The sequence below is a fragment of the Eubalaena glacialis genome, chromosome 2 (assembly GCF_028564815.1).
Source record: "Eubalaena glacialis isolate mEubGla1 chromosome 2, mEubGla1.1.hap2.+ XY, whole genome shotgun sequence".
NCBI classification, from domain to species: domain Eukaryota; kingdom Metazoa; phylum Chordata; class Mammalia; order Artiodactyla; family Balaenidae; genus Eubalaena; species Eubalaena glacialis.
In genome coordinates this window covers 72307572-72325769 of record NC_083717.1, presented here as the reverse complement: position 1 = coordinate 72325769, position 18198 = coordinate 72307572, and the positions used below count along the sequence as shown (strand labels likewise).

At 46.6% G+C, this 18198-nt stretch overlaps 2 protein-coding genes across 3 annotated transcripts in view; both read left to right on the top strand.

Annotated features, from left to right (window-relative positions):
- The window catches only part of USP3 (ubiquitin specific peptidase 3), a 95952-nt gene extending 89200 nt beyond the window's left edge, over window positions 1-6752 (top strand). For both annotated transcript variants that reach the window (XM_061180216.1, XM_061180217.1), the window contains 4 exons: window positions 3427-3545; window positions 4738-4851; window positions 5011-5078; window positions 6389-6752. In XM_061180216.1, coding sequence (XP_061036199.1) covers window positions 3427-3545; window positions 4738-4851; window positions 5011-5078; window positions 6389-6554 — 467 coding nt within the window. In that variant the 3' untranslated portion in view covers window positions 6555-6752. The remainder of the gene's footprint in view (window positions 1-3426; window positions 3546-4737; window positions 4852-5010; window positions 5079-6388) is intronic.
- A 5893-nt stretch (window positions 6753-12645) lies between these two features.
- FBXL22 (F-box and leucine rich repeat protein 22) lies at window positions 12646-16626 on the top strand. The gene is made up of 2 exons (XM_061182036.1): window positions 12646-12992; window positions 15975-16626. The coding sequence occupies exons 1-2, from the start codon at window positions 12658-12660 to the stop codon at window positions 16318-16320; spliced, it is 681 nt and encodes a 226-aa protein (XP_061038019.1). The 5' UTR covers window positions 12646-12657; the 3' UTR covers window positions 16321-16626.
- Window positions 16627-18198: the final 1572 nt, after the last annotated feature.

Below are 18198 nucleotides of genomic sequence, written 5' to 3'. Positions count from 1 at the left end.
TCATCAACAAAATGAAAAAGCAACCTACTGAATTTGCATCATATATCTGATAAGGGGTTAATATCCAAAATATATAAAACACTTGCACAACTGAATAGCAGAAAAAAACAATCTGATTGCAGTCAACCCTTGAGGAATGAGGGGGTTAGTCCACGTATAATTTATAGTCAGCCCTTCATGTCCACAGTTCTTCTGCATCCATGGATTCAACCAACCACAGACCATGTAGTACTGTAGTATTTACTACTTAAAAATACCTGTATATGAGTGGACCTGCATAGTTTAAACCTGCATTGAGTCAGCTGAAGGGGACTTCCCTGGTGGCGCAGTGGTTAAGAATCCACCTGCCAGTGCAGGGGACACGGGTTTGAGCCCTGGTCCGGGAAGATCCCACATGCCGCAAAGCAGCTAAGCCTGTGCGCCACAACTACTGAGCCTGCGCTCTAGAGCCCATGAGCCACAACTACTGAGCCCACATGCCACAACTACTGAAGCCCATGCACCTATAGCCCGTGCTCTGCAACTGCAACAAGACACCGCAATGAGAAGCCCATTCACCGCAATGAAGAGTAGCCCCCGCTTGCCGCCAACTAGAGAAAGCCCGCACACAGCAACGAAGACCCAACGCAGCCAAAAATAAATAAATAAAATAATAAATTAAAAAAAAAAAAAGAGTCAGCTGAAGGAATGGGCAGAAGATCTGAATAGACATTTTTCCAAAGAAGACATACAGAGGGCCAACAGGTATATGAAAAGATGCTCAACATCATTATCAGGGAAATAAAAATCAAAACCACAATGAAATACCACCACACACCTGTAAGAATGGCTGTCATCAAGACAACAAATAACAAGTGTTGAGGAGGATGTAGAGAAAAGGGAACCCTCATACACTGTTAGTGGGATTGTAAATTGGTGCAGCCACTATGGAAAACAGTATGGAGGTTCCTCAAAAAATTAAAAATAGAACTACCATATGATCCAGCAATTCCACTTCTGGGTATTTATCCAAAGAAAACAAAAACACTAATTTCAAAAGATATATGCACCCTCATGTTCATTGCAGCATTATTTACAACAGCCAAGATACGGAAACAACCTAAGTGTCCACTGATGGATGAATGGGTAAAGAAAATGTGATACATACACACACACACACACACACACACTCACTCACATGCACAATGGAATATAATTCAGCCCTGAGAAAGAAATCTTTGGACTTCCCTGGTGGCGCAGTGGTTATGAATCCGCCTGCCAACGTAGGGGACACAGGTTCGATCCCTGGTCCAGGAAGATCCCACATGCTGTGGAGCACCTAAGCCCGTGCACCACAACTACTGAGCCTGTGCTCTACAGCCTGAGAGCCACAACTACTGAGCCCACGTGCTGCAACTACTGAAGCCTGCACGCCTAGAGCCCGTGCTCCACAAGAGAAGCCGCCACAATGAGAAACCCGTGCACCACAACGAAGAGTAGCCCCTGCTCACCGCAACTAGAGAAAAGCCCACGTGCAGCAACGAAGACCGAACGCAGCCAAAAAGAAAAAGAATGAAATCTTGCCATTTGGGACAACATGGATGGATCTTGAGGGCATTGTGCTAAGTGAAATAAGTCAGGCAGAGAAAGACAAATACCATATGATCTCACTTATGTATGGAATCTAAAAAACAAAAACAAACAAAAAACAAGCTCATAGATAAAGAGAACAGATTGATCGGTGCCAGAATCGGGGTGGAGGGTGGGTAAAATGGGTGAAGGGGGTCAAAAGGTACAAACTTGCACTTATAAAGTCACAGGGATGTAATGTATAGCATGCTAACTATAGGTTATACTGTATTGCATATTTGGAAGTCACTAAGAGGGTAAATCTTAAAAGTTCTCATCAGAAGAAAAAAATTTGAAACATTTATGGTGACTAAAGGTAACTAGATTTATTGTGATCATTTTACAATATATACAAATATTGAATCATTATATTATACACTTGAAGCTAATATAGTATGTTATGCTTTAAAAAAGTATGCTTAAAAAAAGAGTACATGGGCCTCTGGGTACATGCTGGCCTGTGTAGAACCCGGCCCACATCTAATCCCTGCTAGACCTTGTCCCACTAACTCCCCTGAAGGGCTCTTTCTTACACTCTCTCTAGTGCCAAGGCTGACTGTGACTTGGAGACTCTGAGTACAGCGAGAGTGTTGCCTTTCCTTATACGCTAGGTTTGTGCTTGCGACCCAACTTCTCAAACCAAACAGTATACTGTTTAAAGATGCATAAATGCATATATATGGAATATAAGGACATGCCAAGAAATGATTAAACGGAGGTCAGGATAATGACTACTTCTGGGGTTGGGGGAGGGTTGATTGGGATGAGGCACCCAGGAAGCTCTTAACAGGGCTGCCGCACAGGCTGCCCCCTGAACAACTCTAGGGGATGCCATTCACGTAAACTCTGGCTCCTCAAGTACTAGAGAGAGTCCATTTCCTTACTGGAGTGGTGAGTACATAGGCATTCATATTCTTCTCTAAAAAAATATTTATTCTCACAGAACTATACATACATTTTATTGATACATGGACTTCTGAATATATTACTAATTTTGCCAAGATGTGGCAAACTTTTTCTATAAAGGGCCAGATGGTAATTTTTTTAGGCTTTACAGCAAATAAGGTCTACGTCACAGCTACTCAGTTCTGTTGGAGTGTAAAAGCGGCCACAGAGTATATAAATGAGTGGGTGTGGTTATGTTCCAAATTTTATTTACAAAACCAGGTGGCTGGATTTGGCTTGGGGCCAAAGTTTACCAAATCCCAGATTACACAGTTAAATCTTTAAAAGAAAAAAATATAGCTGTGGTTTATCTAGGGGATTCTGAGTAGTGTGTGAAGCAAAGGATTCACTGGAGATATAATAGGAAGGTCAATAATGCAGCCTTCTGTAGTGTATGTTTATTAAGTTATGACTGTGAAAATGTTTGAGCTAAACTTGACATTTTTATGAACTTGGGGCTTTGTCCTTTGTTATGTAAGATACTGAGAGAAAATTGCTCTTTGAACCTTGATTTCATTAGGGAACCATTTTTATCAGAATTATCCAGATTAATTCTTTTACTAATAATAGTAAACCCAACTACAATAATACCATCTGTCATGAATTGATCATCATCAGATTATTAGACATGATGCCAGGCACATTATACATGTTATTTCTCTTCCTCACAACAGTCCTTCAATGTAGACTTTTTTTTTTGGTCTCCATTTTGCAACTGAGAAAGGCTGACTCTTCTAAGGTCATATAGCTAATAAAGCTGAGATATGAACCTGAGTTGTTCAGCTTCGAAGTTCATAGTCTTTTCTTCCTACAGTACACTGCCTCTATAAAAGACATCCTGTTTTAATGCTACCAAAATCAATTTGGTTTTAGATTGTCTTCGCAGTTTTACCGACTTAGAAGAACTTGATGAGACAGAGTTATATATGTGCCACAAGTGCAAGAAGAAACAAAAGTCCACTAAAAAGTTTTGGATTCAGAAACTACCCAAGGTAAGTGTTGAGTTTCAAATTATAATGCAATTTTGAGGGAAAAAATGCTTATGACTGACTGGAAGACAAATTATTTTTCTAACTTTATACTTATATAATCTGTTCTGCATTGGTCTCTAAGGTTTTCAGTAAAACTAAATACACCCTTTAAGAATTCATAAGTAAATGTGTCCTAATCACTATTTACAATGTGTGGAGGGTTTTTTTTCCCACCACACCACTAACAAGCACTTCTCTGACACGATGGGTGTCCTACAATTGAACTCAATTCTGACACTATCTACCCAGAGATAGCATCAGATTCCACAGGGTAAGGGCTCAGTCCCACAAGACCACCCTCCACATCAGACACCAATCACAAGCCTAGGTGGTTACTTTGTGCATTATGCTTCTCAACGACAAACTACAGATTGAGGGTTCCTATGACCCTTTCCCTGGACTTCAGACACCAGTCACAAGTCCACATTGTTACCCCTACTTGTGACCGACTAGTTATAAATCAGAGGTTCCCATGACCCCCTCCTTGGGTTCTATTAATTTGCTAGAGCAGCTCACAGAACGCAGGAAACCCGTCTGTTCACTAGATTACCAATTTATGACAAAGGATGTTAAAGGATACAAATCAACAACCAGATGAAGAGATACAAAGGGCAAAGTCCTGAACAAAGGAGCTTCTGTCCTCATGGAGTTTGGGGCCCAGCATGGTGGCACGTGGAAGAGCTCTGGTTCCCCAACCTAGAAGCTCTCCAAACCCTGTCCTTTTGGGCTTCATTACACAGGCTGACTGATTAAATCACCAGCCACTGCTGATCATTCAAACTCCAGTCCCTCTCCCCTCCTGGGGGTCGGGGGGGTGGGACTGAAAGTTCCAACTCTCTCATCTCTTGATTGGTTCTCTTGGCAACAAGCGCCCATACCTCATTAACATAAAAAGACACCTTCACGGCTCTCCTCACTTAGAAAATTTCAAGGCTTTTAGAAGTTCTGTGCCAGGAAAGGAGACAAAGACTAAAAAAATACTGTTATAAATCACAGTACCACAATAAGGTATTCGTGGAAGAAACTAATATCAAGAATCAAAAGAAAAACTGGTAGGCCACCTAAAATATTATTTAAGAGACATTAGTACCAAGTAGCTAATTTTGATTGAAAGGTAAATTGTTTATAATTTTTGTCTTTATCTCTCATCCAGGTGCTATGCTTACATTTGAAAAGATTTCATTGGACAGCATATTTAAGAAACAAAGTTGATACATATGTAGAGTTTCCCCTGCGAGGCCTAGACATGAAATGCTACTTACTAGAGGTAAGGTAATTACCTTTGTTAGCCTGGTGAAAAGATGGCTCTTCAGTAAAATTAAGTCTTCACGAAGAGAGGGTAGAGGTCACTGAGGTAGGGAGACGCTGATGTCATTGACCACTGCTCCTAACTCAGTCCTGGGATACCTTCTCCCTTGTTCTGTAGCCTGAGAACAGTGGCCCAGAGAACTGCCTCTACGACCTTGCTGCTGTGGTGGTGCACCATGGTTCCGGGTGAGTATGCCAGCAGGCTTCTCAGGGCTGGGAATACAGAGTGAAGACCCACAATGTTGTACCACTCCCGATAACCCTCCCCAGACTCCCTATACAGTAGATTCAGATTCATTAAAGTGGGTGAAGTAGAACTTTCCTTCAATCTTGGTGGGAAAGGATATTCCTGAGGATGTTGCAAAGCATGAAGAGAAGGCGCATGAGAGCAAAATGGAGAAGGGTTCATTTGAGCCCAGCATTCGGAACCAGTCTATTGTCCACAAAATCCTGAGTAGTCTTTACTCCAAAGCTGTTGATTTCCTTGGCCAATTGATATTTAAATGGGGGGAAATGGGGGATTATTTAGAATAACTTTACTTCATGTCATCTACTTTAAAGGTGCATTTCTTATTTTGTTAAATGACATTCTCGATTACTTTTTTCCCCTGAAAGTCTGTATTAGGGGTATATACCTTATTTCTGGTCTGCTTGAGAATGGCAGTTTTACCTTCAGACTTGGCAAACCGCTATCCATGTTGAAAATCCTTTTCCCTCTGAACTTTGTAGACATTGCTCCACTGACTTCACCATTCATAGTTATAAATGACAAGTCCACTACGTGTCTGATTCTCATTTGTTTGTTTTTTTCTTTGGACTTAAGAAATTACATCAGATGCATTTCTCTTTGGTAGTTGACAGGGGCACTCTTAGTCTGATGTCTTCAGCTCATGGAAATGTTGTTGTAAGGGTTTTTCTAGCAGTTTATGAAGGTCTCTATTCTATCTACAGGCTTTCTCCTACCCGGGAGGACTGACTCTGGGGCTCCATGTTTGAGTGGGTGGGTCATGCTGAGAGAGAAAAGCCTTTGATGGCCAAAGTAGGAGGGAAAGTGCTTCCCTGGAGGCAGATTTCTGTCTTATGCTCAGGTTTCTTCTAAGACTTTGATAGGAAATCTGGTCCTCAGTTTTCCATGTTTCCATAGGCTTTGACCTCAGCTTGTTAGGTTGAGAGCTCCTTCGCTGTTTGGTTTCTCTGTTAGTCCAGTACCATGTAAACACTGCTTTGTGTGTCCTAAAAAAATCCTCAGTTTCTGGTCAGTCCATGGCACTCTTCCCTGTTTTCCAGTGTCAGTATATTCCTTGTCATTTCAATGAGTTTTGAGAAGATAAACACATGAGCCCAAGCAACCATCTTAAATTACAAGCCTCTAGGATTTATTCTCTAATTACAGTACTTATTAAAATTTATTGTCTACCTAATAATTTATATGGTTGCATAAATTCTTTTGTGATTTCTGTAGTCTTTTTCTTTGATCATTTGACCTTTCCTTACAGGGTCGGTTCTGGACATTACACAGCATATGCAACTCACGAAGGTCGCTGGTTCCATTTCAATGACAGTACTGTAACACTGACTGACGAAGACACCGTTGTGAAGGCCAAGGCCTACATCCTGTTTTATGTGGAACGCCAGGCCAAAGCTGGGTCGGATAAACTTTAATACCTCCTCCAAATCATTATTCGTCAACTATACCGGACAAACATTTCCAATTTTCCATAAATACTTGATCCAAGATTTAATTTCATTATGCACTTTTCAGTTTCCTATTTTGGGTTTAGTTTTATTTTGTCAATGGTAGTGACTTATTGAACATGGGCACCAACTAATTTTTTTTTTTAGTTCTACCAGAAAACCTCAGCAGATATTTTGATTTGCTGCTTTAGTTGTAATAATTCAGTTTTTATATGTAGTTTCAAGAACTTAGTTCTATTTGACTTTATATTAATGTTCAGTTCTCACTCTGAGGCACATTTACATCAATGCATTGTTACTCTCACATGCTGAAAGAAAGATATGTTCCTGATCGTGAAGAGCAACGTAACCACCTGCTGCCTTCTCACAGCTGTAACGGAGATCAGGTTGGCTCAAAATCAAGGATCCTTTGTGCACGTAATTTGTGGCCCACGAGATTTCAGTGACTGCTCAGTAATCATTCTTTTTGCTTGTAAAAGATAACGGAAAGGGCATCATTAAGTAGACCAGGTAATTGCTGCTCTTCGTATCTCTCAAAGCTGCTGTTTATCAGCACTAACTAACTAAATTTGTTGGTTCAGTTGTAACTATATTGCAACTTCAAGAATTACCTTTTTTTTTTTTGGTTTTGGGGTATTTTCATAGAGATAGGGGTACTGAAAACTCGCAGTAAGGCCAAATACACTTAAGTGTTTAAAAAATTCCATGACTCGGCTACATGTTATCCAGGTGTTATTTATCCACTGCCATGAAACCATAGCTTCTGTTCGCCTTTTTGAGTCAGCACCTAATTCCCCGTTAGTTGTAGCACTGGGATTAACTGCATGTCCACTGTAGTCTTACTTCTTACTTGGTCACCTGAGGTTGAGATGCTACCCCCCAGAGTTGATTCTGACCATCACCTAAACGTCAGGTAATACTGTGGGGTCTGCTTCCACAGAAGGAAACTAAAGTCTTTACTAGTCTAAGTTTTAACAACTCTCATTGGCCTATCCTCATAGCAGAGCAATTGAAAATATTTTCACTTTGAATAAGTAGAGTTTCTATTCTTGAGGTTAGTAGTCTGTTTTAAAATTTTCAAGAAAAATAGGCACCAGCACTATTTAGATTTAACTCAAACTGAAATCTGGAACCAGAATCCCATCTAATGAAGGTAACTGTGCTTTCTGCAAGTGCTCCAAGCCAGCCTGTGGACCTTGGGGTGCTGGTGGCATGATGTGCAAATTAGTGAGAGAAAAGGAAGGAGCTCCAGCTAGGCCTGTGGGATAGGACCATGCACATTTTCACGTTCATTCCTTGTCCCAATCATTATTTTCCTCCCTTCCCAATTCTCTACAAGTTGTTACAAGGGGCAGAATGTATTTCATGTTAAGCCAGCCAACCGGACTTTTTGCTATTCTTGTTTTTCTGTTAAAAGAAAAAAATAGTCCAGATAATTTAAGTGTATGAATGTAAAAGAAAGTTGGGTGGCTGTCCTCCTAGGTCGGATATTTGCAGTTGCAGGAGCAGATGTGCTCCACTTCCACTTTAATATTGGCCGGATAAATCCCACATTTTCTCAGAGCAGAACACATCTGCTATATACTTTAACTAGGAGCAAATTACAATTATGTCTAAACTTGCACTGTCCAATACAGCAGTCACTGGCCACATATGGTTAGTTAAATGTTAATTTTAATTAAAAATAAATTAAAAACTCAGTTCTCCAGTCACACTGGCCACATTTCAAATGCTCAGCAGCCACACGTGGCACAGGACCGCCCTGTGGTCTGGGACAGTTCCACCTGTGTGCCGAACCCTCTCAGACAGCACTGGTCTGCACTTTCACTCCAGAGAAAAAAGCTCTGCCATCGTGTTTAAGTCTTACAACTTAGAAACAGAGAGCCTAGAATTAAGAGGGAAACATGTATTTAAAACAGTTCACAATGTTAAATTACACAGGTCGAGCCATGTGAAATTCTATTTGACTGTTTTTGATCTACAAAAATGACAGTTTCACATAATTTGATCTACTATATCAGTACATTAACACCACATGTCATTGAACTTGAAACGTGCATCTCCTTTGATCTCGCTCCTATGAGTCCAGGATCTTTTGTTTAGAAGGTACACAGCTGTAACTTGTAACATTTGCACTTAAATCATTAGTCTCTGGACAGGCAGCAGTTATAACTCCAGCAAGAAAGCCTCGGGCAGTGTTGATGGAGGAAAGTGGCCTTTATACCAAATGGAACTTACAACAGACTAGACTACTTTGTTGGGGAAAGTGGTCCTCACACAGGCAACACTGTTGGCTTAGGAAATGAACACATCTCCTCTCTGATTCTGTAGTGTTTTTATTTCTTGATTTTACTTCAGCAGACATGTTTGAAGGATATCATGAAGGTTCTTTGGAAAAGTGATTGGATCCATGTGAACTGTGCACTTGAACACCAGTAATGTAAATGTGCCTATCTGTATTTTGAAAATTTAACTGTGCAGCTTTATCACGCCTATTTCAAAAGCTGACTTCGTGCTCTTCGGGGCTCTTCCCTTGTGCCGTGTTGTCTCTAGCATGTTTGTGGCTTCTCGCTCAGAGAGCAGTGCTGAGGCAGGGCCTCAGGCCGAGTCACAGGGCTCCTCGGAACAAGAAAACTTTCTCAGAAGTCCTCCCACACAGGTGGGTGACAGAAACAGTTTGTGGCAACACAAATCTCTCTCCATGGTGGAGAAACTTTTGCTTATCCACTGTATTCTACTCAGTGTCTAGTGATGACAAATGTAATAGAATAAAACCAGTAAAGTATACGGGCCCTGGTTAAGTGTTAAATGTGTATCTCACCTGTGGAACCTGCTCAGCAGCTTGGTTTCTGGGGTTGGGGGCATATTTATTTCTTAAAGCCAAACCTCTTCTTCATTGGTTTAGTGTATGTACATAAGTCTATTTAGATATACTTATCCCACTTCCACCTCCACCGTCCCCTAAACTTTCTCACATCCCCCCTGTTGCTGAAGTGGCCTCTTCACACAGGCCCTGGAGAAGCTCCTGAACAAAGTCCGTTCCTGCATCCAGGGCATGGGTCCCAAGGGATGAGCGTATGGCCGCAGGAAGGTGCCCATAGCACAGGAAGGGGTGGGCGTGGGTGGCGTCATGCTGTGGTCCAAGGTCTGTGCATCACCTCACGGGTGCAGTACCTTCCCCCTCAGGTCTGACTGTGACGGACTCCAGACTGCCCTCTGTGAGTGTTGGTTGTGTGTGACGTAATCATTTCCACTAAAACCTAGTCTGTATGATGCTGAGAGGTTTAACTGTGCAAGTGACTGATTTCATTTAAGTTGTAATCACATCCCTTTTCTGCTTCACCAACCTGAACTGTTTTATGGAAAGTATCATTAAAGATCTGGTCTCTTTCCTTTTGACTATTATTTCTTAACACCTTTCAGTGGAGCATAGTAAGTGATGATGTAGTTAGCTCAAGCTACAGGCCATTAGAGTCAGTCAACCGGTAGTAGTAGGTTTTTACAGACCCCTCACCATCTGGGGCTGCTGGTGCACACGGGCCCAGATGGAGTGACCTGGAGGGGCAGGGGGGTGGTGGGAGAGATCCTCTAGTGCCTGCATTCAGGTCCTGAGGGAGCTCACCAGCACGGAGTGATTTCATCCTGTCTTTCCTTGTGACACTGATATTATAAAAATGAGGTCCACTTGACTCCTTCGGAGCCAGAGGAACTAGGTTTGGGGCTCCGAGCAAAGGATCGCCTTTTAAAGCCAAACAGGCAAACAAGTGCCATTGTTAAAAAATAAATATTCTGCTTTACACCCCTCTCTACCCCTATGCCCCCTGCAAACAAGCAAAACACCCAAGACCCACCCTGTGTCCACACCCATCGTTTTCCTGTGTTACTTATTTGCCTGTTTCTATCAGTCTTCTGAAACTGAAGACAAAGGCGCCTGCAGCCCAAATGGTTTTGCCTCCAGTTCCCATGTCACACGTCTCCTTTTGGCAGCTGTGCTGGTCAGAGGCCATAGCAGCTACTGCTGCAGCCACGGAGCTGAGCTCCACAGGCGGAAAGGGAGGAGCTGGGGGGAGCTGCTGTCACACCACCCAGGCCGTAAGCCAGATCCCTCCCTGCAGGCAGGCATGCACAGGGACCCACCCTGCATTCTGAGGTGCTCCCTACAACCCCATGGGACAAGCAGCGAAGAGGCAGGCTCTGAACATTCACCCTGCCCACCTTTTGCTGTTCGAGCAGAGCTGCGGGAGTGCAGCATGGAAGCCACCAGGAACCACAATGACTCTCCTCCCCTGTGGCCAGCACACTTAATACGGCTCTGCCTTTTAGGAAGGTGAAAGAACCAACTACTTCCAGGGATCGGCCCTCTAAAAAGTACTGGTTTGGAAAGGATTTGGGAGGGAAAGTGGGGATAATAAGGCTTTCTAGCAAATCCGCCTCTGGTGCAGCAGTACCGTTTTAGTGGGTGAGTGTAGCTAGAGCCCAAAGAGGGACTCTGGCTGTCAGCTGTAATTTGAACAATTAAAATGATTAGCTTGAAATATGAGCAGCTCCTAGTTAACCTTTCCTTGAGAAACACATCTTCCTTTTGGCTGTTTCTTGGTTCATGTTGTTTTTAAGAAAAGTCACCCCTTCCACTTTACCTCGGCAGTGGCGGGGTACCTGAGGCACAGGGGGCCACTGAGACTGGCTCCTCAGCACAAGGGAGCTGGTTAGGACGGCTGCTTTCTCCTCTAGGCTGCATTCTGCTTTCACAGGCAAAGCTGCACCAGGTCCGATCGAGCCTTAGTTCCCGAAGAGGGTCTGCCGTATGTGCCTTATCTGTGTTACTCCACGCAAGTGGAAACAAAGTATTCCCATTCCTTCCCATTATAATTATGTGGGAAAAGGGACAAAGGTAACCACTGAGGTGGTGTTCCCTGGTCCAGCAGAGGAAAAATGTTTCCTCATCTCACTACTGTAGCCCACAAACCAACCAACCAGTACACAAAGCCAGGAGTTCACTGGAGGGGAAATGCGGTAGGGTCTGGTGAATGACTGGGAGTGAAGCAGTATTAGAAAATGGATCCATGGACTGAGAAATCTCAGTTACTTTAGGAAGGGAGAACTTAATGAACAACCTCCAGGCAACTTGCCTAGCAGCTTAATTCCAGGAACTAAAAGCATCACTCACAAGGAGGATGGTGTGTGGCTGGCTTAAAGGGCAAAAGAGTGAAATACTTCAACTTAAAATTGTTTCAAGCAGTTTTGTATTAAGAGCTACCTCATCCATCCTGACATTTTGGGAAATACAGACTAGATACAGCAGGACACATATTTGGAAAAATGTAAAGCCAAGTAAACAAGTTTAAAACGTGACACACACAGAAGAACCTTGGAGAGATAAGCTACTTAAGACAAATCTTTTATGAAAAAGCTCAGGGTAAAAATACAGCCAACTGGGAGACCAAAGAAATCCCTTTGCCTGGAGGAGAGCAGCAGAATCTGAAAGTAGTTCAGCCTAGCCTGGAAACCGTCTCTACTGAACAAAATAACAGAGAAAAGCATCACCCATGCCTTCTGCTTACACCTCTGAGCACAAAACCGTCACCCTTAGCTCTTCATAGACAGCAGGCTGCTTCCTACTAAGAGTAGAGCAAGAGACTCATATTGATGTCCCAGGAAACAAAAACAGATACTATTTACAATTAGAGTCCCTCCCAGTGAGTAGAGACTGCAAGCCCAGACAGAGGTGGTCTAGCCAGCACCACAAATGAAAATGCCCAAAGAGCTCTCCGCCTAACACCATGGTCAGCTAAAAGGAAAGAAATCCCTTTTAAGGAAGCTATTTAACTTCAATACGCTGCTTTTCTGCCAGGATTTTCAATTCCTCGGAACATAAGCCGAGCCACAGACTGCTGCACGTATGTCTGGGTCTGGGCTTCCCCCCTCGTCACAGCAGCAGCACCAGTTGTTGGCCAAAAATAAACACCATTCCTCAACCATATATGTCCACCAGCCCAGAGCTGGGGAGGAGCAGCAGGAGGTAGAGGTCAGGTCCCCGGGCTCCAGCCACACTCTGTGGCTGCTGTGCACCATGCACATCACCCAGCTCAACCGCGAGTGCCTGCTACACCTCTTCTCCTTTCTGGACAAGGACAGCAGGAAGAACCTTGCCAGGACCTGCCCCCAGCTCCAGGACGTGTTTGAGGACCCCGCACTCTGGCCTCTGCTGCACTTTCGTTCCCTCACAGAACTCAAGAAGGACAACTTCCTCCTGAGCCCGGCGCTCAGGAGCCTCTCCATCTGCTGGCACTCCAGCCGCGTGCAGGTGTGCAGCATCGAGGACTGGCTCAAGAGCGCCCTCCAGAGGAGCATCTGCAGCCGGCACGAGAGCCTAGTCAGTGATTTCCTCCTCCAGGTGTGCGACAGGTAGGCCGCCTCTGAGCAGCGCTGGCATCCAGAGCTCTGGGAGGCTTCTGGGGGTCAGGGAAGAGCAAATTACAAGAGCAAGACGGCTTTGCTTCAGGAAGCCTCAGACTAGGCTCAAGGCAGACCCTCCAGGCCTGCCCACTGCGCAGTCCCCAGAAGATGGATAAAATCCTGGGGGAAACGGGCATCAATCCTCCTCTTAGCCTCACGGGTCCTGGAGCTGCTTCGGCAAAGAGGACGAACTTGGCTTCAGCTGTCCCTGTGTTTCAGGCAGCTGTCCTCCCTGGCAGCCATTAAGTGCTGGGTGGGTCCAGCTGCGCCTTCATTTTCAAGGTCAGGCTCCAGGAAGAGGTTTCTAGATTCAGCAATCAGCTCACCCCTCCGATCTGCCCCTAGCAAGCAAACCCCAAGACCTGTGAAATGCAGCTGAGGAAGGAGAGTTAGGGTGCTCAGCTCTGGGTTAGCTGACCAAGCCAGGCTCCAGAAGTAGGGGTGGTGATAATGGTTTCCTCATTAGAAACTCACTAACCTTAATGGTACCTGAAGGAGAGAGTGTTTTAGCCTAAGTTTCAAATGAGCAAGCCAGAACTCTTGACAGGTTGTGTGACTTGCCCCAGTCTAGGATTGCCGGATATTAGCAAATAAAAATTCAAAAGGCCCAGCTAAATCTGAATTTCAGATAGACGGAATAATTTTTTTGGTGTCTGTCCCAAATACATCCTGTATTTGACCTGTCAGCCCCACAGAGGCTTAGCCATGGGTGAGACTCCCTTCACAGTCACAGCCTCCTGCCTAGAGCAGTCCATGCGAGAACAGATTCTGAGGCTTTACCAGTCCTGTCCTGCCTTTCAGGAAAGACTCCCCCTTGTTTACTAACTAGGTTCAGTCAGCTTGCTGCCACCCAAGTCTAACAGCTGCTATATTCTGGCAGCCCAACAAGGAATGGAAGGAAATAGTGTAGTGGCCTGGCCCCACCTTTCTTTTTTTCTTTTAAGGCAGTAGAAGAAAACAGAAGATGGACTTGGGGCTGGTCCCTGATGGGACCATGCCATTTTGATGAGTTTAACAAGGCCCAGAAATCAGACTGGAGGGCGATATGTATGGGGTGAAAAGCTTGCCCCGAATCTGCTGCATTGTTGTTGTAGGGGAACCAGGTTTAATCCCCCAAACCAGCAAGGTGTGGACTGGACCTCCAAGGCCACTGTCGAGGTACAGCAAGGGTCCCCTGTGTCACCAAAAAAGCAAAGGGTTCGGGGCTGAGTCCCCCAGTTCTGCTACTGTCCAACCATGTGACCCCAGCCCAAATATTTAAACACTTTCAACCTCATTTCTTTATCTGTAAAATGGGATAAACTACCTTATCTCACATGCTGAAAGGATTAAATGATACAGGAGCACTGGCACATAGTAAGTATTGATAAGTATGCACCAAATCTAGATCTGGCAATCAGCTGGGGAGAGGGGTTGTGAGAGGAAAGCTGAGGATAGATGGGCAGGGAAGGAGCTGGCTTTTTCTTTCTCTGGTTTCTTCCTGCATCAGGATTATTTTAAAGGTTCTTAGAGGAAGGGATCATTTAACAGCCCTGGGGCTTAAACACCTACCTAATCCTTACCACCACCCTGAAAGTAAGGTTCGGACATTTGTCCTGGGTCAGAGAGCAAATATGTCACAGGCAAGTCACTTGAGCTCCCTGAGCCAGTTTCCTCATTCATGAAATTGGGGGTGGAAGGTTGATATGAAGACTTAGGAAGTTGTGTGGACTTGGGAAGACAGGATGCACTCGGTGTGTGGATGTGGCCATGCCCAGTCTGTTTTAGTTCCTCACCTCCTTGCTCAGGGACAAGGGAGCTGAGCTGGCCCAGGCAGGTGCAGTCAAGGGGCAATGGGGGAGGCTGATGGGGAGAGGGAAACCCCCTGTGGCCCGACTCCAGCTCCCTCTGGCTACAGGAAGCCAAGGCCTGCACCCCTGAGACAGGTCCTTCTTGACTTGCTCCCAGGAAACATGAGTTATGATAGCCTACAGAAGGTCCTGTACAGGTTCCAGATACCCCAAATCTCGCTTAATCATCACAACAACCCCACTGGTAGGCATTCTTCCCTCCCCGCCACCCACCCCCAACACACACCCCCAGGTAAACTAAGGCTCAGCGAGCGACTTAATCAAGGTCATGGCGCAAATAAGCCAAGTCCAACTTTGCTCAAGATCTTTTCCCCCAGCAGGTGCTGGTAAGGTTGGGGCAGAGAGACCCCCCCCCCCCCCACCCAAAGCTTTCTGGACAAGCTACCTGTATCCCTGATCGTACCCACCTCAGGCCTGGGTCTAGCTACCTCCGGATCCTGGCCTGTGACAGGCCGGCATCCCACTGGAGATGCAGTAACTGCCTCAGTCAACTGAGCTGAAACCAGGGCTCTAGAACTCAGAGCGAATACTCAAAGAGGCATGCCCCGATGGCCTCACGGGTTGGAATGGGCCTGACTCTAAGCCACCCCACGGGAAACCCTTCCTCCCTGCACCGTCCTGCCAGGAGCATCAGGGCCTCAGCTTGAAGCTAGACTGGAGCGGTCACTCCGCACCGCTTTCCTCACCCCCACCCAAGGCAACAAGTCTGAAAGAATCAAAGAAACTATAGCCGACCCTCCTTGGAATCAGCATCACCTATGTCCACAGCAGGACCGGGGCTTGGGCTCCTGGGGCTAAGAGCCCAGGCAGATTAAAGTAAGGTGGGGTGGAGTGGCAGAAAGAACAGGGGACACGGGACAGAAGCCCCGGTTCAGATCCCGGCGTGTCACCGCGGGCAAGTGCCCGAAACTCTCTGGGCCCGTTCCTCCTCTATAAAAAGCAGGAGGGCCTGCCCGGTCTCCCAGAGTTGGCACGGGGACCAACCAGGGAGCTAAGGGGCGTGACCGGGGGCGGCCGCACGCTAGCACGCTAACCGCACCCTCCTCGGCCCCGGCCCGCGGTCACCGCGTTCTCTCCGCAGGTGCCCCAACCTGGCATCCGTCACGCTGTCGGGCTGCGGCCACGTCACCGACGACTGCCTGGCGCGACTGCTGCGCTCCTGCCCGCGCCTGCGCGCGCTGCGCCTGGAGAACTGCGCGCGCGTCACCAACCGCACGCTGACGGCCGTGGCGGCGCACGGGCGGGCGCTGCAGACGCTGCACGTGGACTTCTGCCGCAACGTGAGCGCGGCCGGCCTGCGCCGCTTGCGCGCCGCGTGCCCGTACCTGACGCTGCGCGCCGAGCACAGCGCGGCCATGATCCCCGATCAGACCCCGCGCGGCCTGCGTTCGCCCGGCGCTGCCCTCCGCAAGCAGCTTCTGCGCTAGGCCGGCCGGGCCGTGGCTGGGACACCGGCCCTGAGCCTCCGAGCGGGAGGAGTGGCCTGCATTGAACAACAGCCCCTAGACAGCCGCCACATCCTCAGCCAAGACGGGGATACGAGCGCCTCCCCCACACTACGATTTTATACATTGGCTGAGTGCAAGATTTGATGGCCAGATGCTTGGAGAACACTCGGGTGTTTCTCATTAAACACCAGCACCCTTCCCTGTCTCCCCTAAGCACCCGGTTCTCCGCCTGGCGCTGCGCGGGAGCCCTTAGCCCATACTCCCCGGCTGAGGTTGCAGTTGGGGGGGGGGTGTCTAAATAACAGCCGTGGGGAGGCGTGGCCGCTCGGAGCTACCCGGGGTCGCGTCTCCGTGCTGCACCAGCGGGAGGAGGGGAGGCACCCCGGGCACAGGGCGCTAGAGAGCCATCGAACGGGTTACTTAGAGGCTTTGCTCCGCGCCCACCCCAGCCCGCTAGCCTTTCATCTGTCAGATGCATTCCTAGCAGTGACTGCAAACGCAATTCTACAAAATTCGCTTGTTGCTGTGATTTTTTCATAAACTGGATTGTTATCCTTATTTTCTACCGTCCTCCCATCATAAAGGGAAACAATCATTGGAAAAACCCAAAGTAAAGACATAAAAACAAAAGCAGCAGACCTGGTTAAATCCTTGGTTAACGAAGCCATTAAAAGGCAATGCAAAGTTAAATTTTTACCTGCTATATTTGCTGAACGTGGGCGCACGCCTGGAGGTCAACTTCAAGGCTTTAGTCACTGGTGCCCCACCTTTAGCCACCAAAGGAAGGGCTCTCAGACATCCTGCAGCCTCCTGGTTCTAGGTACACGGGGAAAACTTTGGGTAAGTGGGGAAAGGAGGGAGAATGGTGGAGCGGTGGGTGATACTCACACCCTAGCTCCTCCCATCACCAGCTGAGATCAAGGCCCTTTAACCACCTGAGGCCAGGTGTTTCTTCTTTGTGAAAGGGGCTCTTGATGCCTACTCACATTGTTGGGCTGCACACCACAGGCCTACAAGGCCTGCACTTGTCCAGCTTTAAGACTGAAGGAAGAGCTCAGAGTCAGCAGCAGAGACATCAATGGTTTAATGGATGGAGGAATCTTACATGTCTGAAGCAAGGTCCTGGAGTGACGCCCCACTGTGTGCAGCTGATGGTGGGCAGGACATGGTGGCAGTCTCCGCTTGGTGGTGGGGGAGGGGAGATTACCAGTTATAGGGGAATTGATGTCAGGTGGGTTCATTAGTTACGAGGGAAACCAATGGAATGGCATGCCCCTCACCACCCCTTTGATAAGAACAGCCCCAGCTGGGGCCTGGGACAAGAACAAAGGAAGATCAGTCATGTGTGTAAGGTTTAGGTGATACAGGCACTGGTCAGGCAGGGGATGTACAGAGAGCAAGAGAACAGCCATCTTGAGAGGCCTGACCATACACATGGGTTCCTTAATTCGTTGCCCCAATATTGGGGAAACAGCAAGGAAAAAAAGACATTCTCATGGAGCTTATGTTTTAGTGGGGGAAGAGACAGTAAGTAACTGGTGTATAAGAAGATAAGTACTGGGGAAGAGGGAAAATACAGGGTAAGAGGGTATTTGGGAATTGCTGGAAAGGAAAAAGCAACTTAAAAGAGGTCGACCAATGTAAGCCCCATTGAGAAGGAGGCATTTGAGAAAGGAAGTGGGGGAGAGGACGGTGCAGCGTCTGGAGGAAAATATTCCAGACAAGAGGGAACAGCCTCCAGCGCAAAGGCCCCAGACTAGGAGCATGGCTGGTGTGTTATGGCTGGAACAGAGTGAGTGAGAAGGAAAGGTAAGCAGGAGAGGTGATGAGAAAAATAAGGGATAAGAGGGGCCTCAC